Source organism: Mercurialis annua, linkage group LG8 (genome assembly GCF_937616625.2).
Source record: "Mercurialis annua linkage group LG8, ddMerAnnu1.2, whole genome shotgun sequence".
In the NCBI taxonomy this organism is placed as follows: Eukaryota; Viridiplantae; Streptophyta; class Magnoliopsida; order Malpighiales; family Euphorbiaceae; genus Mercurialis; species Mercurialis annua.
In genome coordinates, this window is record NC_065577.1 from 12516279 (window position 1) to 12543226 (window position 26948).

Here is a 26948-nt window from a genome sequence, read left to right on the forward strand (position 1 = left end):
TTTGACTCTCTGATTTTATCTCCCCGCGTTTTTGACTGTTGTTGTTTTCTCTCATTAATCAGAAAACGTTTTCTGTATTAATTATTTACACAACAGCTATATTTTCTTAGCCTATAAATACTGGCTTCATTTTTCATTTGAGAATACACAGAAATACAGAGCAATACAAAGAAAATGTTTTAGAGCTGATTTCACAGTGCAGTGTAATCAGTATTTCCGGCTGTTTTATCCTAGGGACGCCGCGGTTGATAGTCAGCTTTGCACCACCGAGCTGTGCCGCGAAACGTCTAAAAGAGAGCGACCTAGTCCGCGACTCAGCCTTATCGTATTCAGTTCATTTTACAGAAATTGTTCCAACACTATTATTATAATATTTATAGAACCTTATCATAATTTTTATATAAATTACTTTACGTAATTTAATAATTTATGTTGAATTATAAAACATTGTAATAGCAGCATCACAACTTTATCATATTACTACCATAATTTTATTATATAAAATTATTTTACGTATTTTATCATAACCTTATCATGACCTTATTATAATATTATCATAACCTTATTTTGAAAAAATATATTACGTACTTGATTATAATCCTATCATAATTCATGCATTAGTTATTTTACGTAAGTTATGCAACATCAGATAACATTTTCAAAATAATACTCCCTCCGTCTCAATAGAGTTGTCTACTTTGCCTTTATCACACAGTTTAAGAAAAGTAATTATTGCTTATGGATTTTGTAAGATTTTCCTTACTTTTTTTGTCATACCCCTATTTAATATAGGGTCCACTTGCAATTTACTTTCAAAAAATTCATTAGTGGATTTTAAATAGGGGTAATATAGGATTTTGAGTGTAAAAATTAGTTACTTTTTGAAAGTGGACAAGAGTTTTGGGACAAAAAAATTTCTCAAAGTGCACAACTCTATTGGGACGGAGGGAGTATCATAATATTATCATAACTTCATCATAAACATTATTGATGGAAACCGAAATATTATGTACCGAGTTCGATGGAATTCGCCCACCGAGACGATCTTGAGACTCGTCGAAGAATCCAATTATGATTCAATACCGAAAATAAAGAAAATTATAGAAGACCAATCTTCTAGAAAAACAGGAAACACATTCTTATTAGCAATCACATTCCTAAATAGATTTACATGTCAAATAGGAATTCGTTTCCTATTTGAATTCTTATGCTAAATAGGAATCCCTTTTGTATTTAGAATCTACAAGGTACTCCTCACTACCACTATATAAGGAGTTTGAGGTATGCCTAAAACACACAATTTACAACAAATACAATTATTCTCCTTTAAGCCTAAACTGGATTAAGCATCGAAGAGATGATCGGACAAACCGTTCGATTAGCTATCTACACTGTTTTACAGGATTAACGCCGCTGAGATGCCGGACTCCATCAATTGGCGATGTCTGTGGGAAAAGATTGAAAACTTCAAACTAGAAGTAGTTTTTCTGAACTCAAAATAAATTCTCATTGAAGGATGAAATCCGACGGGACTAATCCAAAAAAGATAACAAATATATCTGATGAATCTACAAAATCGAAAGAGTAGAAAATATCAGGTCATATTATGGTTGGCCGAAATTCAAAAAGAAAAAAAAAGAGCATGCCATTAAAAAAAGAGGAATCATATTAACAATAACTAGCAGGTCAAATTAAAGAGAGGAAGCAACCACGTGAAATAAATTGGACTGTTTGCCAAATTCAAGATATGAAGCAAGTGATTAAAGAAGCAGATGACATGTTTGTTGTCCAAATTAAAAGGAACGCTAGTTTGGCTGATTAAAAGATTGGAATGGCCATTTAATATTTTAAAAGCATGTCAAATCGCTTGCTGGGTTAGATAATGTCTCGCTTGAGACATTTATATCTCCCTCCAAACACCGCGATAAAAATTACAGAGAAGTAATTTTTTTATAGAATTTAGAAAAGGGATTACTATATTTTTGGTGTGTGAACTTTTTACAAAATAACAAGTTAGTTTTTGAACAAAAATTTATCACGAATCGGTGTGTGAACTTGTTAGAAAATTATAAATTGGTGTTTTTAGCAGGTCACCAACAAGTTACAGGTTATCCTAATGTATTGAATTGACATTTTTTCATTTGAAAAAAAGTTCAAAATAATTCTTTATTTTTATCCTATATACAAATTAGATATTTATGTTATTAATTGTACAAAAAAACCATTTTCATCACAAAATTAAACACTTAAATATTTTTTTATTTAATTAATATTAATTACTATAATTAAAAATATTCAATGCGACTCAACATCGTCTACCGTTTCACGACCATTATCCGATTTACGGATACACCGCGAAAAATAAATAAAAAATTAATTTTTTCAATTTATAATAAAAATATTAAAAGCCGAATTACAGACCCTCCGAATTACGGATGGGCCCAAAATTTGGACCCACTAGGACCCAACAGAGCTCCTTCTTCGGGGTTTGAGAAGGAGAAGCTCCTTCTCATGAAGGAGCAAGCAGCTCCTTCTCAAATGAGTAGGAGCGAGCTGCTCCTTCTCAAAATGAGAAGGAGCGGCGCTCTTGCTCCTTCTTAAAGGAGCAGGCTGCTCTTTTTCCGGCGGGTCTTCGTGGGTCCGAAAACATAATTCTGTATTTTATTTTTTTTTATTTAAAAAAGATTAAAAAATTTTAAAAATAATTAATTAATTTTTTATTTAGGATTTATTTGAACGTTTTTAAAGATGAAGGACTAAAACTGAAATAACGAAAAAGTTTGAATAATGGTTAAAGTCAGAAACTGGCAAATACACTGCTTCGTAATTATTCAACAAGTTGCAACACAAGTTTGATACAAAATAAAGTTCAAACACCATATCGTCATTTTGTAAAAAGTTGAAACACTAAAAGTATAGTAATCCCTTTAGAAAAAACTCCAACACTGCATCCCGATAAAAGATCTTCTGGCATCGCCAAGATTACATTCGGAATTGACGAATTAGAGATATTATCTTATTATCAACTGAATCTAAATCACGATAAGTTTTCCAAATATTTTATCTTATATTAAATCAGGTTCAATAATTTTTATAGTTGCTGGAATAATATGCTTACAATGCATGATGAACTTTTTCATATATTCTGAAATTTCACATGCTATATATTAAAATTTAGTTATTGATTTCGGTTTCAAAATAAAAAAAAAACTATTATTTTAGTTTAATCCACACGTTTATATCACTTCAAATATATTAAGTCTTTAAATTAAAAAATTCAATAAATGTGTTATAAAATATATATAAAAAAAAGGAGAAGCCAAATTTGGCATAATCAAGAAGGATTGCGCCTAGAAAGGTTCGGTCAAAAAGAATAAACCATGACAACCAAGAAGAGACTCGGCCTAATAAGACTCGGTTAAAAAGAAGAAATCAAAGGAACACCAAAAAATGAAGATCAAGAAATTAAAGGAAACACCATCCGAAAAATAAAGAAGAATGACGTAACACCTCTAAAAACAACATAGCGGAAGAGGATATGGAAGAAAATGAGTCAATGCGTTAAAGAAAATCAAATCCAAAGAGATCGACCTAAATGATGTGAAATTGAAGTGCTCATCCCTGTCAACCGCAATAAAAGGAAGAGCGAGATATCCTAAAAGGCGAAGGAAGAAACCGCCCAAGAGGCAAAAAGGAAAACTGAAGAATGGTCCAAAAACGAAAGAAATAAGGAAAAAATGAAGAGAAAATAATAAACCAAGAAAACTCCGCCAAAGAAGGAAAAAGCTAAGAAGGGACTCGCCTTAATAAAGCTCAGCCAAAAGAGTAACCAAAAAAACAACCAAAAAGGAAATAAAGTTTGGCAAAGATGAATCAGCCAAAGAAGATTCGCCCGAACTTTAAAGAAAAACCCCAACAGAGAAAAAACATATAAATTCGCCTGAATCTTGAATAAAACTTAAAAATTTAAATTAAACTTAAAATCCAAGAGTTTAGATTAACTCTTAAAAACAAAAAGGGGTTTAGATTAACTCCTGAAAAATATATGAGATGGAACGCCCGAAAAATAAAAGGAAGGCAAAAGAAATGCAAAGCAACAAAAAACAAGAGGAATGCGAAAGAAATGCAAGGTAACAAAAAATAAGAGATATGCGAAAAACGCTTAATAACAAAATGAAGGCGAAATGCCCAATAATAAAAGACAAACTCGCTCAAAAGGAGCAAAGCTTAAAAAAGAAGGCCATCCGCCCAAAAATAATCAAAATTGAAGAAAATCGACGAAATAAATTGATTGACCTGATCTCAAAAACAGGCATAAATACCCTCTGAGATCAGTGTATTTGTGGAGGAGGGCGAAGGACTCATATCTATCCAAAGAAAAAAAAACTCTCAAAATGAAAAATAATTGCATGAAGGAAAAAAGAAGAATCAAATTGAAGAAATAATTACTCATTAAAAAAAGCAAAATTCAAAGATATCGCCAAATAAGAATTTTATCGCAAAGATGTTAGCTTCGTCAAATATAATAGCATCGTCTAAATAAAAAAGAAATGGAATAAAAGGATCACTATCAAGAAAGATATAGACAAACACAAAGAACAAAGAAAGAAGAAATCTTGAAATCTTAAATCCAAGAAAAGAAGAATGAACATCAAGAACGAAGAGGAATAAACAAGAAACTTAAAATCACAATCAATGAAGATCAAGAACTTGAAGATAAAAACAGCAAATCAAATGGAGAATAAGGAGTAATGCAGTAAATAAAGAAAAGGCTCAACCGAGTACTAAACAAGAAAGGTTCAAAATCCAGAAGAAAAAAAGAAAAGACTCAACCGAGTCCTAAACAAGAAAGGTTCAAAATCCAGAAAAAAAAGACTTGACGAGTCCTAAACAAAGAAGGTTTGCTCTATAAAAGGGTTCCATCCAAAAAAAGAATGAAGGTTCTCCCAAGATGAGGGAACGCCCAAAGATAAGGGCTCGTCCAGTACAGGGCTTCGCCCACTAATGAAAATTCATATAATATAAAAACTTCACCAAACGATGAGGAGTCGACACATAAATTTTGCCTTTGAAAACAATAAAAAGAAGAAAATAAATCTCGGCAAGAGAATGAGTTTCGCAAAGGGAATCGCCAAGGAGAATCTCGTCAAAGAGGAAAAAGAATAAATAAACAAAAATCAAAAATTTCAAAAGGCCGATATATCGAATAACAAAATTGATTAGAAATGAGAAGACGTTTGAAGAAATTTTAAGAACACAAAACAATCAAAACACGAACAACGGAATACCTAGAGATAAGATATCAAAATAAATCAAAGAGATCCATCAAGAGTCTTGCCTAGGAGTGAGCACGGATCCTGGATATCTCCAAAACCGAACCGAAAACCGGACCTAAAATATCCAGGACCGAAAAATATCCGTTGACTATTGATTTTCTCCGAACCGAACCGTACCGAAAATTTTATTGGTACGGTTCTGGATATTTTATAAACACCTGTACCGAGAACCGAACCGAACCGTACCGAACTGAAGTGCCGAGTTTATACCCGAAGAACCGAGATTATATATATATTATTCTATTTTTAATTTGATTAATATATTCATATTAACTTTAAATTACTAAACATTAAAATTACTTTATAAAATTAAATAATATATATTAAAAAATTAGTCTATATATATATATAAATTATCAATTTACATAAAAAATAAATTACATATATATTTCAATGAAAATTATATGAATTTTTCAAATATTTAATAATTATTAGTAGTATTTTTTTAAAATTGATATGAACAATTTACATATTCATTGACCAAATTATATAATTTTAACAAAAATGATATAGTTGTAGACTTGATAATAGATAAAAGTACTTTTTTTAAATAATAAAAAAATTAATATTAAATCGAACGATAATATACATATTGTGCCTTTTTATTTTATTGATGATTATTTACTTGTGATAGTTGAAAATATAAAAAAAAAATGAATGAATGAGTAGCTAATTAATTTTAAAAGTTAAAATAATATATTATAATATAGTAGAGATCATATTTTAAATAAAACAATATCCGTGGTTCTAATGATATCCGTACCGAATAGTACCAAACCATTAGAACCGAATCCCCGTACCGAACCGTACCAAAAAATAAAATCTCTGAACCGAACCGAACCGATTATTGGTACGGATCTGGAGATCCAATTTTTGATATCCCCGATTTTTGGTTTGGTTCCGGAAATTTGTCAATCCCCGGATTCTCCCGAACCGTGCTCACCCCTACTCTTGCCAAAAAAGAAGACTTGCCAAGAAATTAGCAAGAAAACGCTAAAAATAAAACAAAGCATAAATATCTAGACATTAGCTTACTTGCCGGGGGCTAATGATGAAAACCGAAATATTATGAACCGAGACCGATGGAATTCGCCCACCGAGACGATCTTGAGACTCGTCGAAGAATCTAATATGATTCAATACCGAAAATAAAGGAAATTCTAGAAGAACAATCTTCTAGAAAAACAGAAAACATATTCCTGTTAGCAATCACATTCCTAAATAGATTTACATATCAAATAGGAATACATTTTCTATTTGAATTCTTATGCTAAATAGGAATCCCTTTCCTATTTAGAATCTACAAGGTATTCTCTCACTACCACTATATAAGGAGTTTGAGGTATGCCTAAAACACACAATTTACAACAAATACAATTATTCTCCCTTAACCCTAAACTGACGTAAGCATCGGAGAGCTGATAGGATAAACAGTCCGATTAGCCATCTACACTGTTTGCAGGATTAACGCCGTCGCGATGCCGGAATCCATCAATTATCATAATATTATCAAACCTCACCTCACCACAACATTATCATTATATTATCATAAACTTACCATAATACTATCATATCTTTTTCGTACTAATTGTATAAAATTATTTTATGCGATTTATGCAAAATTAAATAATATTTTTAATATCAGTATCATAACTTTATCACAATACTATTATAGTCTTATCATCGCTTTATTATAATCTTATCATAAATTTATCATATTTATTTTACGTATATAATCATCATTTTATCATAATATTATTATAACCTTATTATAATTTTATCATAATATTATCATAACCTTATCATAATTTTTGTATAACTTATTTTATGTAATTTATTCAGAATTATACAATATTTTTATAATAGTATTATAATATTATCATATAACCTTATCATAATCTTATCATGAAAAATTATTTTACATATTTTATCAAAATTTTATCATAACATTATCATAATTATTGCATATGTTGTTTTACATAATTTATGCAGAATTAGATAACATTTTCATAACAGTATCATAATCTTATTATAAAATATTATATTACGTACTTTATCATAATATAATCAACAAACTTATCATAACTTTATCATAACTTTATCATAATTTTTATAATAATTTTTGCCTAGCCTTTCTCATTATTTTTGCATAAATTGTTTTGCGTAATTTATGCAAAATTAGTTAACCTTATCATAATATTATCAAATTTTATTATGCAAATGTATGTTACGTATTTTATCATATAACCTTATCATAATATTATTATAACCTTTATCATAATATTATCATAACTTATTATGCAAATTTATGTTACGTACTTTATCATAATCTTATCATAATATTATCATATCTTATTATAAAAATTCATGGTACATACTTTATTAATAATATAATCTTAATATCTTACTATGAAAATTTACATTACACACTTTATCATAGCCTTATCATAGCATCATTATAACATTATCATAATTTTTATCCTAATATTATCATAACCGTATCATATTATTATCATAATCTTATCATAGTGTTGTTATTAATATATAATTTATGCAAAATCAGGTATATTTTCAGCCAATCGGCCCAATTGAAATAGATTTACAATTTTTTTAAAAGGTTTAAATAGATTTTTAAAAGAACCAAAAAAATTGACCTTTTGACATCAATTAGTTCTTAATGTTAAATTTAATATTTTAATAATTTTTTTTTAATATAATCTAATATTAGCATTGTATAATTGTTAATTGTTTTTTATTTTAACCGTATAATTTTAAAGCAAAATTATAATAAAAATAATAAGATCTTATCATGTGAGATACCAACATTAATACAAAATCATTATATGTTCTAAACTAGCATTAGTATTAGCAATGATCTTTCTAGTCTGCATGGCACTCATTTCTATTATTGTAACATCAATTTGTTGCCCTAACAATTGAAATAGCATACAATATGTTGAGCATCTTTAATACCCTCAGATACAAAGGGTCCTGCACAGAAACATTAACATGCTCCATAAAATAAAATGGCACAAAAAGAAAAAAGCAAGTTATCTTACATTTGACAAAGAACAGAGAAAAAAAAAAGAATGAATAACCTCAAATCAAACCAAACTAAAGTTGACAATTTTCAAAGAAAAAACGCAAACATACATATTAAAATGACAATTAAAAATTTCACATTTTTTTGCAGTAGACATGAATTCACTATAAAATGATAACAATATAAAAAATAGAGACATAACAATCCAATTAGAATTTTTTTTTCATCAGTCAACCAAAACTAACACCGGCAATTCGGCAATTAAACTTAAATCTGAAACTAAAACTTTTCAGTTCTTTGAGTAGAAAAGATAAGCAACAGCATAAAGAAAGAATTTGAAATCAGAAACAAACACAAAACAATTAGCAACAATCCGCCAACCACACAACCGAAATTTAATATCACACAGTTCAACAATTTCATGTGCACAAACTCAAAAAAAGAAAAAGAACCCAAAATCATAAAACATGTTTCGTTCCCAACTCGTTCCCTGAACTTAACAATTCAATAAAATCCGGCCACTAACTCAGCTCTCGCTGGAAAGAAGAAGTATTTTTTTCAACTTTTCCGTGTTGAGGTAATAATTACAAATATTATTAAAAATGGAGTGTTTTTCTTAAATTTCTCAAATAAAAACTGATCTTTTAGCACCATTAACCCTTTAATCATCTAATAGTTAAATACGAAGAGAAAAGAAGATGCAAGTGACTGTTGGCCCGGTTGGCCACAGTTCACTATGCATCTGCATGAGGGCGTGGGTTCGACCCACCCCTCTGCCAGCCAGTGGGCTGAAAAAACTATATTTCCTGAAAACTTAACACTGACAACTAATACCTAACGTAGTGTAATTCTATCTTTGATAAAAAAACAAAAAGAAGAGAAAAGAAGATGGTAATTTTTAATAGCACATATCAAAGTTGCCTTTTCTTTGGCATGACATGATAAGGCCAACAATTTCGATTTGTATACAACTGAACTGTTAGGGGAAGAGAACTCACACTGACAGACTTTTCTGCAACTTTAAAATAGTAACAGAGTCCACTAAATTTATCTACAAGAATTGATGTATTGCATGATAGCTTGAATAAATAATATATATCACTGATTTATGAGGTAACATATTACATTTCTTCAAAAATTAACAGAAGTTCGTGTACATCTCGATAAAATAGTCCTACAAAACTTCTGATCAAGGTCGGTTATTAATGTGACCTCTTAATTTCATCTCGCACGCCACAAGACGATGTTGAATGCAAACAAGGTTGCCAGGTCCTTCACGCAGAGGCTCCAGCAGCACGCTTCTGGTATTCACCTTGTTCTTCTTTAGCAAACTCTTCTATTAATTCCCGTTGTCTTGGCGTTAAGGTCCTGCAAGATAATTATTTAAAACAACATTCACGGTGTTCTTTTGCAGCAGGGGAACTAGCAAATTTATCAAAGCAACAGATATAAGATAGCATGGCTAAAATACACCTCACCCATAATGAGCTGAAGCGCAATGCAATATTACCAATAGATAAGTTTTGCCAAGTAAACTATCTCGTAAAATCTAGGTAAATCATTTAACTTGCATGAGGGAACTTACGTTGGAATGCTCACTGTGAAGTGCACAAATTGATCACCCAATGTGTAAGAGCCACGTGTTTTGATTCCTGCAAACAAACACATTTGGAGAACACATTAGTAACTGCAGTAACTATTTGGGCACACCAACTGTAGATGACAAGAGAAATAGCAACTGGCTAAATGCCAATTCAAACAAGAAACATCAGCATACATTATCTCCAGTCAGTGAAACCTAAACAAATTGGAACACACTTAAAATTATCGATTCAACAATTTCCTAGAACGATCACATTGTGTACAGCTTGAAACACATGAATTCCACAAGACAGCTGAGTGAAAATCTTTGATCAAACATCATGGGAAATCATCTTAAGTAAATCCAGTAAGGAATCAAGGTAGTTCTCACCTTTTTTCTTCAAAACTACCTTCTGGCCAGGTTGTGTGCCAGCACGGACCTGAAGCATAATGTTGATCAGATTGAAATATAGCTATTTCTAAGGAATATATAATCTTGCACAAACATTTCGAAATACCTTGAGAACAACATCTCCCGTGAGAGTGGGAACCTGTATGGTTCCTCCTAGGATTGCCTGCAGAAGAGAAATCCAATCAGCCATCCAATCCATGTATATAAAAATGGGTTGGCCATCAACCAAAACATAATAATTGGTTGGCCATAGGAGTAGCAGAGAATGACATGGGAGATTCTACGTTTCTAAAAGAACTAATCAAAAAGAGCAACTGAATTCATTTATTACCAAAGCTCATAAATTAGACCAACATACTGTAAAGTGCACCAAGAAAGGTCACATGCAATGGAAATGAAGGTTGTTTCTTAACTTAGAGCAATAAAAAAAATATAATATACAAGAAATTTCACCTGGGTAACACTTAAAACAGAATCTACATGAATATTAGAGCCTTCCCTCCTGAAAACTGGATCTTCCCGGACCTAGTGGAACAGCAAGATAACAAGCATTAAACTTAGTATAATTATAAAAATTGAAGTGAAACTGCATCTACAAAGCAATAATGGAAGGGAACCCAGAAACTGGCAAGCATTATGAAACTCACGGATGCTACAAGTGTACAAGCAGAAAACAAGAATAAAAGAGAAAAGGCCAAAGTCCACGCCGACATGTTCGAATTTAGGAAACTAAAGAAAGAGGAACCCAGAAAAATAAAAAAACACTACAGTTAAAGAACACGGGCATAGAGTTATTCCCTTTTTTTTAGCGCGAGTTATTCCTAAAAATAGTAATTTCAACAAGTGCAAGAAATCCATTCCCTACGAAATCCTTGCAACAAAGTGAACTTGTCCTCCATATCACGCCAAACTTCTAAACATGCTGCATCTTGCAAGGAAATCATCATAATGAGTTTGTGGCTCACTTTTAATAAGTACTTCCCTACAAAGCTTTCAGAATCCTTTAGTTCAACTCACAGAATTGATGCAGTTTGCTGGAGCTTTACAATGATATGCCACCGGGCATTATTCTAATAATGGAGCATAATTCATGTAATTTATGGTTTCCTAAATCTATTAATACAATGAAAAATCCCTAAAAAAAACAAAGATTGTTGTTACTAGTTATGCTTCATTATGAAATCACAGGCAGTTCGCAACAGTTTCATCTCCTTTTCTCCTATTGTTTATCCTACATTAGGGTTTTAAGGTATTGTCATAACCCATCAGACAAACAGTACTCAACCTTCTGATATGGCCATATAGAGTCTAGGTAGCACGGACACTTCATTCAATCAACGTGTCCCGTTTCGGAAACGTTTCGGACACTTGCCGTTTCGGACACGAAACTTCATTTTTTACATAGAAAACCTTAAAATAACACCGTTTCGCCGTGTTCGAGTGTCCCGTTTCCCCGTATCCGTGTCCGTGTCCGTGCTACCTAGTATAGAGTAAGAGTGATGATCTAACATCCGCATAAGAATAATCCTTCTCCCCACCAAATTTTCTGTTGAATGAATGCACTATAAAACAAACCATTCATGTCTAACTATATGGAACAGACAAACAGAAATACGCTGCCATATAATCCTGCAAGGAAGAGCAGATGAAAGAACTCATACTACTTTTGATTCCCAGCCTAAAGCCAACACCATATCTTTGTGCAAAGTGCATCCTCATGTATCCAGTAAGCAACTATATAATAATGAAGAAATATGAATATAGTTGCTCGAACATCATTGATTTAATTACCCTGATGGTTACTAACAAATCACCAGGTTGAATTTTCTCCGGGTCTGCTCCACCGCTTCTTCGCAGCCTCATGGTTTCATTGTCATCAATCCCTGAAGAAACCAGAGTTATACATTAAGCAAGAGCCCAAAAAGACCCATCTTGAAAAAGTACACATGACAATGATGATATTGACACACAACTGATTACAAACACTATGTGTGCATTCATACACAGTCTTGCTGATCAGTAGACAAAACCATTTTGCTCAACCGGTAAAGAAACTTCCATGTTTTTTTATATTCATTCAGAACGTCACAATATTTGCCTTTTGTTTGTCTTTGAATTCAATTGAATTTTTTTTTTATGAAACTTGAGAGATGTCGAATTTATAATTTAGAAAAAACCCTAATATTCACAGAAAAGTTACAGAGGTCATACTTATGAAAGGACTTCTCCATAAAATAAACTACTCTCTTTGTTCCAAACTGATATGCACTATTCAGTTTTCTTTGTCCTAGGTTATACACAGTCAATTAATACTTTAATGAGTGAAATTTATTAAAAAGAAAATAAAAGATTCAAAAAAGACAAAAGTTATACTCTTCCCGTCCCAAAATGATAGTCTTTTTTCTTAATAAAACACACATAGTAAGAAATTAAGTTGTTGAAGTTATAAAATTGTTGTTTTCCTATCATAACCCTAATTATTATTAAGTGAAACTTCATAAAAATGCTAAATACATTAAACGATGATTGGAAAGTATAAGCATGTATTAATAATAATTATATGGTAAAAACAGATGAGTTTTCCAAATATTTTATTTCATAGAATTCAAGTATCTCGCTTAGCACTATTTAAAAAACAATTGTCATATATAAGGACAATGCAAGAACAAAATAAATAAAAAGGTACATAAGTCTATTATTTTGGGACAAATGAAAGTGGAAAATGGGACAATTATTTTGGAATGGATGGAGTACTATATTAAATAAGGGTATATTTGGTATTTTTTATAAAGTTAACTCAATTTACCTAGAAAGACAAAATTTCTTAATACATGTGTTTGTCCTAAACTGCCGGTCAATTTGGAACAAACATGAGTATTTACATGAATTTATATGTACTCCAAATGCATATTTCAATCCATTTCATTTTATAAAAAAGAAACATAGTTACAAATGAATTTTAATTAGAACAGATATAGAAATGAAATGAGTTTTACAGTATTAAACTTCAACACTTCATAACAATTCCCAAAAAACTGAAATATCGTATTGCAATCCCCATTAAAAAAAAAACATAAACATGCATGATCTCTTATAGTTGATAAGCCTTAAGTAATTGGAAAGAACAAATCAACATTAATGGATCATAGATCATTGTATGTTTAATTTCAGCAAAGAATGAGATAAAACTCTTTTCCAAGTAGCCTTTGGGAGAGTCCTATTATTCTGTTACATCCATCTCTATTAGAGTCTAATATAAAAATGTAGGTTGCTTCTCCAAGATCTTCCATAGAGAAAGTTATGGACAACCAAAGTTTTACATAAGTTAACATTCTAATATCATAAACGAGACGTTCAAGAACAGGAATTATTTTTCTAACAATACTTAACAGCAACTCAAAGAAGAAAACATGTTTCCACAAATAACATGTTCAATCATCAAATGTGTCAATGGAGGAAAATACTGTAGCATTATAGAAGAGCAGAAAATTTAATATTTAGAAGAGCAGAAAATTTAATAAAGTACTCCATAATCTAAGGAAAAATACCTGGCTCGATGTCCAATTTGACCGACTTTGATCCTTTGACTACTTTTCGTCCATTGCATGACCTGCAAAAGCTCTGTTTTGAATAAAAAGATTAGAGTTAGACACATCTTAGAATAATATTAAAAAATAAAACATTCATACATCTTCATCTTCATATAAATGGGAATAGTTTGATCAGAAGAAAAAACCAAATGTTAAAATATCACAAATCACCAGTAGGGTGGTGATTCCAAAAAGCCAACTATCAAGTAGCAATATAGAATTATAAAAATACAACAATTAAGTAGAGCCACTCAGAATTATATTTTTGTTTTCAACAATTCAATAAGATCACAGAAATATGCTACAAAAATTTAAGTGAACCAAGATCATATGCAAACAAAATATGAAATACAACATTGCAAATTTTGGTGTTAGTTACTCGTGTACATATACTTTATCACACAACTGTGAGAGACAAATCAATAATTCACAAAGGTGTCACATCTTCCTGGGGTGTGTAAAAAAACACAACTCTCTGATAAGTAGCAACTAGCAACATTTCATAGTTGATCAAACTTTTTTTAATTTCCAAATTGGCAGGTAACTTCTGAATATTACATTTCAAAGATCAATCACAAAGTGGTCAAACAGATAAATCCAAATATGTAATATATAATAAATGTCCAACAGGATGTTTACATGACAGGCTATGCAAAGACACCAAACTGCAAAAACTAAACAACATGTAATCATGTGCATACGTAAGAACACTTAAGTCATGGAAAATGTAAACTATAACCTTGGTATTATCGATTTTTATATTACGGGAATAAAGAAGTGAATTTAGAGAAAATAAGAAAGCAAGCATCATCGCGTAACATACCGACACAGTTTGCCCAGTTCCACCACACTGGTTGCAAGTAAACTGAATAATACCAAGAAGATTGTTTTGTGTAACCTGTAAATTTAGTAATCATAATGTCAGCTAACAGACACTGGCACTGTACACGCACAAAAATTATGTATATAATACTAACCATGCCTGTGCCTTTACAGCGCTTGCACATCTGAGGTTTTACCCCAGGAGGAACACCTTCTCCACCTGCGAAATTGAAAAAGTGGCACGACTTCTTAAAATTAATAAATGTAATGCTAGTGAGAGACCATCAAAATAATTCCATAAAATTGCAGATCAGTAAGTTTGCAAACTATAGCAAGTTCAGATATGAACATACGACAAGTTTCGCAAGAAACATCAGTCTGAAATGTGATAGTTTTGGTGCACCCTTGAACAGCTTCCATGAAGGATATTTCAATAGCAACCTTGAAAGATAGAAACAAGAAAACTTTATGTGAAAATTAATTTCATTAGAAAAAAGAGCAATTAAGAGAACAGAAGAGAATGGATAAAAACCTGGACATCTTGACCACGAAGGTTCTGCCTAAATATATTGCTGAATGCCTAAAATCATTAATCAAGCATATCATGGTCATGTTAGATTTTATCAAAGTGAATTGAAATATCATAAAAGATAGAAATCATAAGAGCCATAATACTGCAGTATATTAGGTGATCAAACCTACAGTTATTAATGAATATACTCCAAATTCAATAAAAAATAATGAAGCAAACTAGAGAAAAGTCTTTAAACTAAAAGCAAGCATTACATGTTATTGCAATAATAACTTTGTTTCTAAGTGGTTCCCTACTCTAAAATTGCAATAATAAGTCAAACCCACAACAATTTCAAACCCCTGAGTTTGCAACTTCATAAAAGTTTATCTTCCATGCCCTCCCACCCACTCAAAACCGAGAAAAAGGAAGAGTTGAAATAAGGAAATTAATAAGATTGAACCCAATACTTAAAAGTGCAAGATGCATGACATGATAACTAATCATAAAAGAGAAAGCATGAAATTGAATACAGTCAAATCAAGGAGAGAAGCTGAAGAAGTTACCCCATCTCTGAAAAAATCAGCAAATGGATTGTCAAATCCTTGTCCACCAGGATAAAAGTCTCCATTAAGATTTTGTTCAAAAGCATCATGGCCAACCTAAAAGATCAAGTACATAGCCAAAATAAGTAAAGATAGTAAGTTAGTAACCTAAGAGAGAATTACTATATCAAAGCTAGAAAGAAAATAATACTACTTGTCAAATACATAAGACTTTCTCCATATTTAGCATCCAGGGCACAGCATCTTAAAGGAAAGACAAGGGGACATCAGAACAAATAACCTCTAGAACATGCAAGACCGGTTTAGACTATGCATGTTGCTAAGTTTGGCCTTGTTACATATATAATTTTACATGAAAAGATACTAGCCTATATTTTTTCATGACATGCCTAGAATATACATAATCAAAATGTTTTACTTAATATTACTTGTTTAATGTTTTTACAGGGGAAAGAAGTTACATCAGAGTCATAGCATTTTGAAGGTCATAATATTTCTATCCCAAACCTGAAGCTAAGACAATAGACTAACAATTTAAATAAGTTGTGGAACTAAGTTTAATAGAATGTATGTCAGTTTCATTCATGAATGTCCTCCCAAACCACCAGAAACACCAAAGGGTACCAATCTTTTGTCCGAGAGCATCAACCTTGAAACCTAAAACTCCTTCCATGATCTGTTACTTTCTGTAACAGCTAGTCAGTGGTTGTTAATGATTTTAACACTCTTGTAAGTGTTGCATAATAACATAAACTCATGTGACGATAAGCTGTAAATTCTCCAAAACAAGTTCTAAATCTTTGATAATGTCCCTCCTCACTTTAATTTTTTCTTATTATGAGCCATTTAATTCCAAGATTATCTTTCGCAAATTACAGGAGGGCAGACGGCAGAGTATAAATAAATGCTCATTTTAAATATGAGAATGAGACTGTTCCATAGATAAAATTACACATGAGCTATCTTTCCCAAACGATAACTTATGGAAAAAGTAATTCAGAGAATAATCTTCAATAAAATATTAAACAATGCAGCACAAATAAACTAAATAAGTAAACGTAAAACCTGATCATATTGTGAACGCTTCTCTTCATCTTTCAAAACCTGCACAAGCAGAACAATAAAATTGTCACATTAATAATGAACTAAAGATTATTAGGTAAATTGACAATACTCCCAGCCTCATAAGCCTACCTCGTAAGCCTTTGAAACTTCTTGAAATTTCTTCTCAGCTTCAGGATCATCTTTATTAGTATCAGGATGAAGTTTCTTGGCCAGCTGCGGAATTAATATCAGAATACGAAAAATAAGAATCATAATTTAAATCACGAAAGAAGCTTTCATCCTACCAAATTTCAAAACCAACAATAGCAATGCAGACAGTTCCAAACAAGAAACTGAGCGACTAAGAGAGAGAATTAATCTAAAACGTCTTAGCTTGATTAAAGCTATGCCTTAGGGAAAAGGAAGTTACCCCATAATAAGCTTTCTTTATTTCAGATGCACTTGCATTCTTGCTAATACCAAGTACATCATAATAATCTCTAGACATAGCGGCTGAACAACGAGGCAACAAAACATCGCATTAGTACACAGACTAAACATCAGTGAAAGATTACCAGTAAAACACCTAAGCAGCGAACGAAAAGCAAAAACTTAAATGAATTACCAGTGCCATGAATTGACCTTGCAGCACCAAAATTTGCATTTAAAGATCCCAATAACAGCCAGTTTTTGTGATTAACTGCATACTTCCAAAAATGAAATCAATAAGGAAAAATGGAAACCAACGAGATATAGACAGCATTTTGCCAAAGTCATGGGTTCTATTCCGCCCAAGGTAGAATCTCTAGCTCAAAAAACCTAGAATTTATACAACTTGCTCATAGAACAATCCAACAAAATAACCAAACTCACAAAAAAAGTTTAATTTTCAATTAAACAATAAAAACAGATAGAAAGCAAATAAAAGTTACCGTTTTTCGGCGAGTAACTATAGTTATAAATAGTACCAACGGGTTTAGAGAAGCCAGAAATGAATCTCCTATGATTCCCATTTAACAAACCCTTATATACCTGCAATTAGCCAAATTAGCCAAATTACACCAAAAATCCAAAATCAAATTACAATCAGCAAAAAAATGTAAAATCGGGCATTGAACAGTACGGAATTAGTAGAATCAAAGGCATGGGAGCGGCGAGCAAGCCAAGCAACGAGCTTGACGCGAACCATTTGTTTGTAATGATTTTGTAATTGTGATTATGAATTATTCGAAGATGATGTATTGGGTTACTGAGTTTGGAGACTGTAGGGTTTAAAGTTTTGAACGTTAAACCCTACACGAGCCCTAATTGTTTTCTTGGTTCTGTTAGAGATTGGAAGTTTCTAGTTGTTTGTGTTTTTATATGTGAAGAGAGAACCAGAGACATCGATGGCCCAATCATATTGGAAGGCAACATATATATATATATATTTTGCTAAATAACCAAAAAAACACTTAACTTCTTAGCATTTTTTCAGTTGCACCCTAAGATTAGAATTTTATCCAATTCTCCCGAATTCGCACCTTTAATTTCCAATTTCACTCTAAAAAACCAAATACCGTTTAAAAAAAATGTCAATTTAATAATTTTATTTTTAGTATAATTAATAAAAAGCATTTAATCTATCTATAACTATTTTATAAGAGCAAAGGGGGGGGGGGGGGGACTGGCAAATTTACAACATTAGCCTTCAATAATTAAACAATTTACAAAGTTATATACAAGTCCAACTCTAATAATAAAATAACTAAATAAAATTCCAATTCTGATATATATCTCAGTCATTGTATAAACTACAAATACGACTACCCGTACAAAGGAATATAATTACTATAAATTGAAATGGCATCGTGATAAAAATTTCATTAAAAAGTCCATAACGAAAAAATACACGGCTAAGCTTAACAATAGTTAGTGGAGTCTCTATGGAATTCAGCGCCATTATTACCAAGTGACATTGAAGCGCATGCAAGTTTTTCCATCACGGGTATGCTATGTTGTTTAATAGTATGTTCTAATGTTGTGATTTTATTCATTATAATTTTATCAATTCCAACTTATTTATCATAGGATAAGCTATTAACTTGCGACGAAATAATTCAAATTATAAGATAAATATCTGCATAACTTATACTTTCAAGTATAGTTTTTAATGTTATTTATGATTTATTTATTTTAATTTTTGAGATAGAAAGTGTTTCTTAATAATAGAAATATTGACAGTCTTTACATGGACAATTTGAGATTTTTAATGTGTCAATGAAGTGACCGCACTTTGTTAAGCAGATAATATATCTAAACCTATTTTATTCTATTCAAATTGAAGAACGCTTCTTATATATTTTGAGTCTGACAGTTTATGATTGTATATTTACGACTTTGTTAAGAATCAACTAAGAATAGAAAAAATGACAGTGATTATATGGACAATTTGAGATTTTTAATGTATCAATTTTATGATTGTATATCTTCGACTTTGTCAAGCATCAATTAAGAATTATAAAAGTAAATGCCATAATAATTCTAATACAAAAATATAATCAATTAAGTAGTCACATTATACTTCTCTTCTCTATCAATTTTAAAATTATAATAAATATTATGTATATATAACACGTCATATAAATAATATTCTCATGCTATATTTCATTAAAAACTAAAATATATGATTTAATATTTTAATATTTTAAAAATTATATTGAATAATTGCCATTATTATTCTAAAATATATGATTTAATAATATAACGGGTCATGTAAATATCGCTCACGTGCGTAGCACGTGGCGAAAAACTAGTACTATATATAAAAACACAGATGGGGGGGGGGACATGCAAATTTACCGAATAATCCTTTTCAGTTTAAACTAAATAAAGGTTTTATAGTCATTAACTAATTAGTTATTTAATTAATCACTATTGTAATAAAAGTCCTAATTATAATAGGTAGCTAAATTATCTCCAATTTAGTATTTAGTAACTAAAAAATAACTAAATTTTCTCCAAATTAGTAGGAATACCTATCTTTTAGTTTGATTGAAATACAAAATTAAAATACTGTATTTTGTCAATATATTATTATTTAAATTTCTATTTTATTATTTTTAAAGATATAAATTAATAAAATTAAGTTAATTATTTAATTATAATTATTATAAAATCGAAAGAAATTCAATATGAAAAAAAATTTATAACCGAATTTATTATATTTACTTTTACAAATTTTTTTAACTAATTTAATATTAATTATAAATAGAAAATTGATATAATTATACTAAATTTACTAATATGTTCATTGACGAGTTACGTTACGAGTCACGTGCATAGCACGTAATGCGAAACTAGTATTATAAAAAGAACAAAAAACACTCTTCTCCATAAATTAAAAAATTAATAATAAATTTTTATTTAAATGTTATAATATTAGAAATAAATCTATCGCCACACTCCTTCAAACTCGATGTCTTTTTTACTACTTCGATGTATATTCAAAATAATTGATATTTTCTAATTAAATACATAAGACTTTTCACTTTATTTTGTTTTTCTTCTAATTATAACATGTTGTCTTTAGCTTTTATTTGTGATCCAGCCACCGCCATGTGCTCAAAAGCAGGCATTGTTATCAGTCAAAAGCGGATAGCAGCTTTGTGGAAATTTCGCTGCAATCCAAAAAAGGGAAGAATTTTTATTATTCTTCTTCTTTTTGTGCACTTTTTCATACATTGAGGACAATGCATTATTTTAAAGTGGGGGGTGGGGAAAGAAGAAAAATAATAAAAGAATTAAAAAAAATAGATTATATTAATAAATAGTGTGAGCAGTGCTCTTATTTTTTAAAATTTTAACTTGTCATTTTAATGTTTTAGGCGTAATTTTGAAATTTTGTCATTAAAGGTTATGTCCCGGTCAATGAATGTCTTGAATGCATTTTCTAGTTTAAACAATTAAATGTTAATGCTTGCCTAATGAAATGCAATTTGTATGACATGTTTTGATGAGATTATGGTGAATTCTGATGGTTGGTTGTGTAATCTTGAACATGATCAAAGTTACCTAATGCGGATGCATGATATGCGTTAAAATTGGTCAATTTTGAAAATCTTGGGCATGATTGACATGATTTCATAGGAATCAAGTATGTAGCATTAAATCACCCTCTTTTGAGCGTTTGAGCCTTATTATTTGTTTGAGAGTGTTGATTATATGCGGAATTCCTAGAACTTGCTCGGTGTCTGATCGAGACTATACGGCTGAGTTTTTGACAACTAAATGACTATGGCATTAGGATTACACCATTCTTTTAGACCACTTTCAAAAGCCTACCCTTTTTACCCTTAGTTTACACCCCTTGAGCCTTAGCCATTTCTTTGATTTTTACCACATTTCAACCATTTACCCTTTCACAATTCACCTCTTTGAACACCCCAATTTGACTTGGTCAACTTAAATTGAGAAAATAAACGTGAATCTAGCTTGACGAAGAAAAAGAAACTGTGAACAAGTGTTGAAAAAGAAAATAAATGCCTTAAAAGAAAAGAAAAAGGAAACAAGAATGAATAACAAAGAAAAATAAAATCAATAAAAATTAGCAAAAGAAAATAAATAAAGAAAGGCAAATAAAAGAAAGAAAAGCTCACTTGTGCTAAAAATTCTGAGCTAGTTCATTACTTACACTTCATAGAAAATGTTGATTTTCAAGTCAAGTTGTAGCCAAAAATATCCAAATTCTCCTACCCCGACCCTTAGCCAAGTTACAATCCATTCAAAGTCCATATAATAGTTGTCATTTACCGAGTTAAATAGTGGAGTCCGGGACTAAGAGCAAGCTTATGGCGAATTTGCATGTTTAGTGAACTTCATTTTCACACCCGAAACACTTGAGTGTTAGAGTGATATCTTGTGAGAAATTATGCTTATGCTTGATGCTTATGAATGAAATGTCATAACTTGCCCATCGATTATTAGACTAATTGATCGCATGTCCCGCAAATGATTGTAACTTTGTGATTGTCTTGAGTTAACATGATTCCAATTCAAAAGGATTCTCAAGGTCATCAGAATAAGTCATTATAATTGCATTCCTCATTTGTTTGCATCTCTTTTAGTTGTTGACATTAGACGATTGCATTCGTGATTTTCTTCGGTCGGGATTAACGTTGTTGACAATTGTTCAAAATTTCGTAGGTAGTTAGATTTGTGTTTTTGAATAAATCATACTCTTGCTTGAGGACAAGCAAGGTATTAGTGTGAGGAGGTTTGATAAGTGTATATTTTACGTCATTTAGAGGTCATTTATTTACTAGTTTTTAGTATTTTATGATGTAAAATATACGCTTATTTAGTTAATTTCGCTTATTTGATAAATTATTTGTAGAATGTAAATATTTAATGTTTCTTGAGCTTTTAGGAATAAAACAGAGTTAAAATGCAAAAATAGTCAGAGCCAGAAGGATTCGAGCTGAGTTCAAGAAAGCCAACCAAGTTTCGGGTCAAACCGAGTCAAAACCGAACCGAACCGGAAAAGAAATCACAAGCAGACCTTCAGCCGGCCTTCAGCCGGCCCACGACAATGAGCCGGCCAAGGGCCGGCTGATCACTGCTTCTTGGGGATCATTTCGATTCTTGTAGAATCGCAAGGGGATTCTTGACCGATTCACTCATACACCTTCCATAAGCCACATATATTGTGTTCACACTCAAAGAGATCTTTTCTTGGCTTGCACTCAAAGTATGAATCAAGAAGATATCTAATCAAGCTATCTTTGGAAACGAGATAAGTGAATCATGATTCACTCAAGACGCTTATGGAAGAACTTGCTCCCTACTCCGCTCTACATGGAAAGAAGATATTCAATGCTTGATCATCACTCCAACTCCATGATATGAAGAGGGATTCTTGGCTTGAGCTCCACTCCTAGCACCTCTATAAATAGCTTGCATTTGTGTAGAGAAAAATCATCTTTTAGAGATCAAACACATCTTTTATTTATTTTAGTTTATATCTAGATCATAGACACCGCCATTAAAGGTAGTCTATTTTAGTATTATTTCTACTCAATCCTTTGGGATTATTACGCAAAACATATTGGAATTCCGGAGTTAAGGTACAACATTATTGAGAGATCAATTACCTTTGTGTTCTTATTAATCATGAATTCCATATATGTCATTGTTGAATTTCCTTTAATGATGAGTAGCTAAACCCATTTTCGGGGATTATTAATTGGACTTATGTTTACTTAATCATATTGGGATATTGGATTGTTATTAAAATAATGTGTTAATTAATGCTCATAATGCTTGGATGTTTTTGGCCAATTCATTCACTGCCCTATGTTATAATTATGACTTGAGAGAGCTTAATTGAAATAGATCAGTTAATTAACAACGTATGAATTAATAACACGAGAGTGAGTTAATGAATACGTGTTCTTGAGGTTTGCTTAATAAATATCATTTAATCATTTGATTCGGTATTTTATAACACGAGAGTGAGTAATTTGCCTATTAATTGGTTATTTGTATATTTTTATCTATAGCGGCTTGAGAGAGAGTTATAGATGCATTAGACCAGCCCGAACCATAAATTAATAACAATATCCATATATCCCATGAGATTAATGACATAAAGAAAATTAATAATCCCTGATCTTCCTTATTATTGTTTAAACCAATTTTCATTAAAAGTCTAATTTTATTCTAAATTAAATCTGTTTAAATCTGTTTAATTAATTTTAATATCACTTCAACCAAACTATCTTTTTGGCTATCCAAATTGAGTATCTTAATTGGGTGTATTTAGTTGCTTTCCTTGTGGGTACGATATCTGGACTTCACAGTCTATATTACGAGTTGACACTGTGCACTTGCAGCATAATTATCTCAACACCCTAAGGAGAAATTTTAATGTCTTGTTTGTCGCCTTCAAATTGTCCATCTCGAGTTGCAACACATTCATTTCCCCTTTCATTTGTGCAACTGTGCCGGCATACTGTCTCAGATGAGTTTGCACAATTCTTGATGCTCTCATGGCAGCTTCTGCATTCTTGGTCGATATCAATTCTAATTCGGCTTTTTGTGTCAGATGTGTCTCCAACGTTTTGGTCTTCGATATCAAATTTAACAGGGCAGCCTTATAAGGCTGTGGGGTCTCTTGATCAAACCATTCGAAGTACTTGCAGTCATCTTGCTGTCAACATTAAGTTTAAGATCAAATTAAGCTCTAAACAGACTGAATTTTCAAAACAGATTGACCACCACAAACAACTAAACTTTCATATCAAACTAAGAGGTACAAGAACACAACTGAACTTTCAGCACAATAACACAACTGAACTTTCGAAACAGATTGAACAACACTGATTGCACTAATTTACATATCTAAAATTTCAAACCTGCACTCTCAGAATGTCCTTCTAAAATGGGAGACCTGATTTAACAAATTACATATCTAAAATTTCAAAACTTGAAGAACAATACTTCAAGAACAAACATATGAGAATTAACTGAGCCTACAAATACCCAATTTGTAACCCTAACTTGCAAATTAACACATCCTACACAACCCAACCTGTAACCTTAACTAGCAAATTAACACAGCCTACACAACCCAATTTTTTACCCTAACTAACGAATTAAACAAGCCAACCACAACGAGACAAAAAATATGAGAATTATTACCCGATAAAAACGGCATCGGTAAAACCTCCGACCAGGGTTCTTCTCAGAGTAAGAGGTGTAAACATTAGCTTCAATTCCATGTTTGCATCGCTTTTTTGGAATCCACCATGCGTGTTGAGTACTCGAGCTGCTGTTCATGCTATGGCCGCTATCATCGTCGACTTCCACAGTGTTCACAGTCACAGACATTTTCAAGAGAACCTAAGAGATAAAAAACAATAGAGTTTGAGAGAATAGAAATTAAGAGTACATATTAGTAGAAGCTAGGGAATTTTAAAGAGGGAAAGTTAAAGATTTATGGTGGAATGTTGTGCAGATTCAGGGTTCATAGATGAAATTTTAGGGTTCATAGTTTTAGGTTTTAATTTGGGAAGAATTTTGATCGATTTTTAGGAAGAGAAAAAGTTAAAGATTCCCCCATCGTTTGTTTCAAAACGGCAGCGTGCTAGTTACTCAGCCAAAACGCTGCCGTTTTGAGTTTTCATTTAAACACATGTGAAACGGTTCGTTTCACATGTGGAGTCCTACGTGGAATGCCACGTAGGACTCAGGCCTCCAGGTCAGATTCCGTCCATCGGAAATTTATTTTGTGTTATTTTTAAAAAATATTGAAAGGTGATGCCTTGGATTGCCACCTTTTAAAGGTCGAGTTATTTTTGAAAAATGATGCAAATGTGGTGATTTTATATGTAATTAACCCCAAAATTTATTATTTGAAAGACCCTATGGGGTATGGCAAACCGTGGTTTTTGAATGTGAATCGGAAGTCAAAAATTCTTTAAAGCGGAAAGAAGAATTTAATAAGAGTTTAAGAGATATAGGATTGACACAAGAAATTTAGAGTGGTTCGGATCACAAATCATCATACTACACTACTCAATCAAGGATTGAGATAAAATCCACTAAATGAGATTCACAGGAAGTTTCCTCAGCTAACTTCAAACTTAGTGCTTCATAGCTAACACCAACTTGAGATTTTTCAAAGCTAATCTCTAACTTATGAGGGTTGAGTTTTTCCAAAGTTAAACTATAACTTACACTTGATTTTTCAAGACTAATCAAGAACCCACAATGAAAACAATAAATGATCTAACTAACTAGAACAACAAGCAATCAAAATGAAAATTTGATGCACAAATAAATTTGAGAGCTTTTGAGTTGTTGAGAGCTTTGAGTTTTTGCAATAATTGTTCTAACCACACATATGGGTTAGAACAAGTCTTTTATAGGCTCCTTGATGATGTGTCAAAGTTCCATTGGTACAAGCCATTTTCTTCCATTATAATTCCTTTGGAAACTTCTGAAAATCAGCTCCCAGACATTTTGCACGATAGTTTAAATATATGCACGATCGTTTATGTCCAACGACTATAAAGAAATTTGAAATCTGGAAATTTACATGATCGTGTAACACTTTGCACGATCGTGCAAATGGTTTGCACGATCGTGCATTGATCGTTTACACGATAGTTTAGTTCGCAGTAACTGAAGAAGTGCTGAAAAATGATTTGCACGATCATGCAAAATTTGCACGATCGTGTAAATGGCTAAACTCATTTGCACGATCATACAAAAGGCTAAACTCAGAAAAACAATTAAAATCTGCGTAAAAACTTAAGCAAAACGTTAGATTACGATAAATGCCAATTGATTAAATATATCAAAATAAAGGGTATAAAAACACATGGTCCAACATTATTAATTTTTGAATTTGTGGGGAAGAATGTCTTTTGTTCATTTTATAACATTAATTGATTTCAGAAAATAAATTAAAAATGAAGGATTAAATTAGCATTTTTTTCTAATAAAAAAGGGTCAGTTTAGTTTTTCAGGGTGAAATTGGAGTTCAAAGGTGCGAATTTGGGTAAATTGGACAAAATTACAATGTGAGGGTACAACTGAAAAGAGGCTAAAAGGTGGAGGATGTTTTGGTGATTAAAGCCTATTTTTTTAACTTCAACATTATTTTTAGTTCATTTTCCTGCATATCAGTGTTTTAAAAAATGATCCGGTAGCCAAACTGATTCAAGCGTCGGTTGTCCGGTTGAGTAAAGTTAATAGGTTATAGCATTGACATTATAAGCGCATCTCCAATATTCTCTTTAAAAATGTAAAACTCTCCAATTTAAAGAGTTTGATGCAAAATATAAATTTCAATAAACTCTCTATATTTTAAATATAGAGTAGAAAGTAAATTTGGTTTAACGGGGTCAATGGTTATGTAATTTTAGCGGTTTTTTTTGGTTTAAAATAGTTGAATCAAAAATGTAGTTTTGATGTCCAATTGAACCGTCTCGATCTCCGGTTTGCGGTTTAACTGTTCGAACCAATCTGGTATAGTTTTTATGGTCAGCTACGTCGCA

General features: G+C 31.5%; 2 protein-coding genes across 2 annotated transcripts; both read right to left on the reverse strand.

The window, feature by feature from the left end:
* Positions 1-9425: 9425 nt before the first annotated feature.
* On the reverse strand, positions 9426-18279 carry LOC126660913 (chaperone protein dnaJ GFA2, mitochondrial). Its single transcript, XM_050354630.2, has 18 exons — positions 18029-18279; positions 17838-17937; positions 17531-17605; positions 17336-17418; positions 17056-17139; positions 16927-16965; positions 15862-15957; positions 15317-15364; positions 15138-15225; positions 14940-15004; positions 14786-14860; positions 13921-13993; positions 12164-12255; positions 10826-10897; positions 10479-10535; positions 10352-10400; positions 9965-10031; positions 9426-9747 (listed from the first exon to the last, which is right to left on the reverse strand). Exons 1-18 carry the CDS (start codon positions 18092-18094, stop codon positions 9654-9656), a joined length of 1323 nt encoding a protein of 440 aa, XP_050210587.1. The 5' UTR covers positions 18095-18279; the 3' UTR covers positions 9426-9653.
* Positions 18280-22694: 4415 nt separating this feature from the next.
* Positions 22695-24962, reverse strand: LOC126661646 (uncharacterized). The gene is made up of 4 exons (XM_050355498.2): positions 24586-24962; positions 23795-24094; positions 23037-23102; positions 22695-22736 (listed from the first exon to the last, which is right to left on the reverse strand). The coding sequence occupies exons 1-4, from the start codon at positions 24772-24774 to the stop codon at positions 22695-22697; spliced, it is 597 nt and encodes a 198-aa protein (XP_050211455.1). The 5' UTR covers positions 24775-24962.
* Between the last annotated feature and the right edge of the window lie 1986 nt (positions 24963-26948).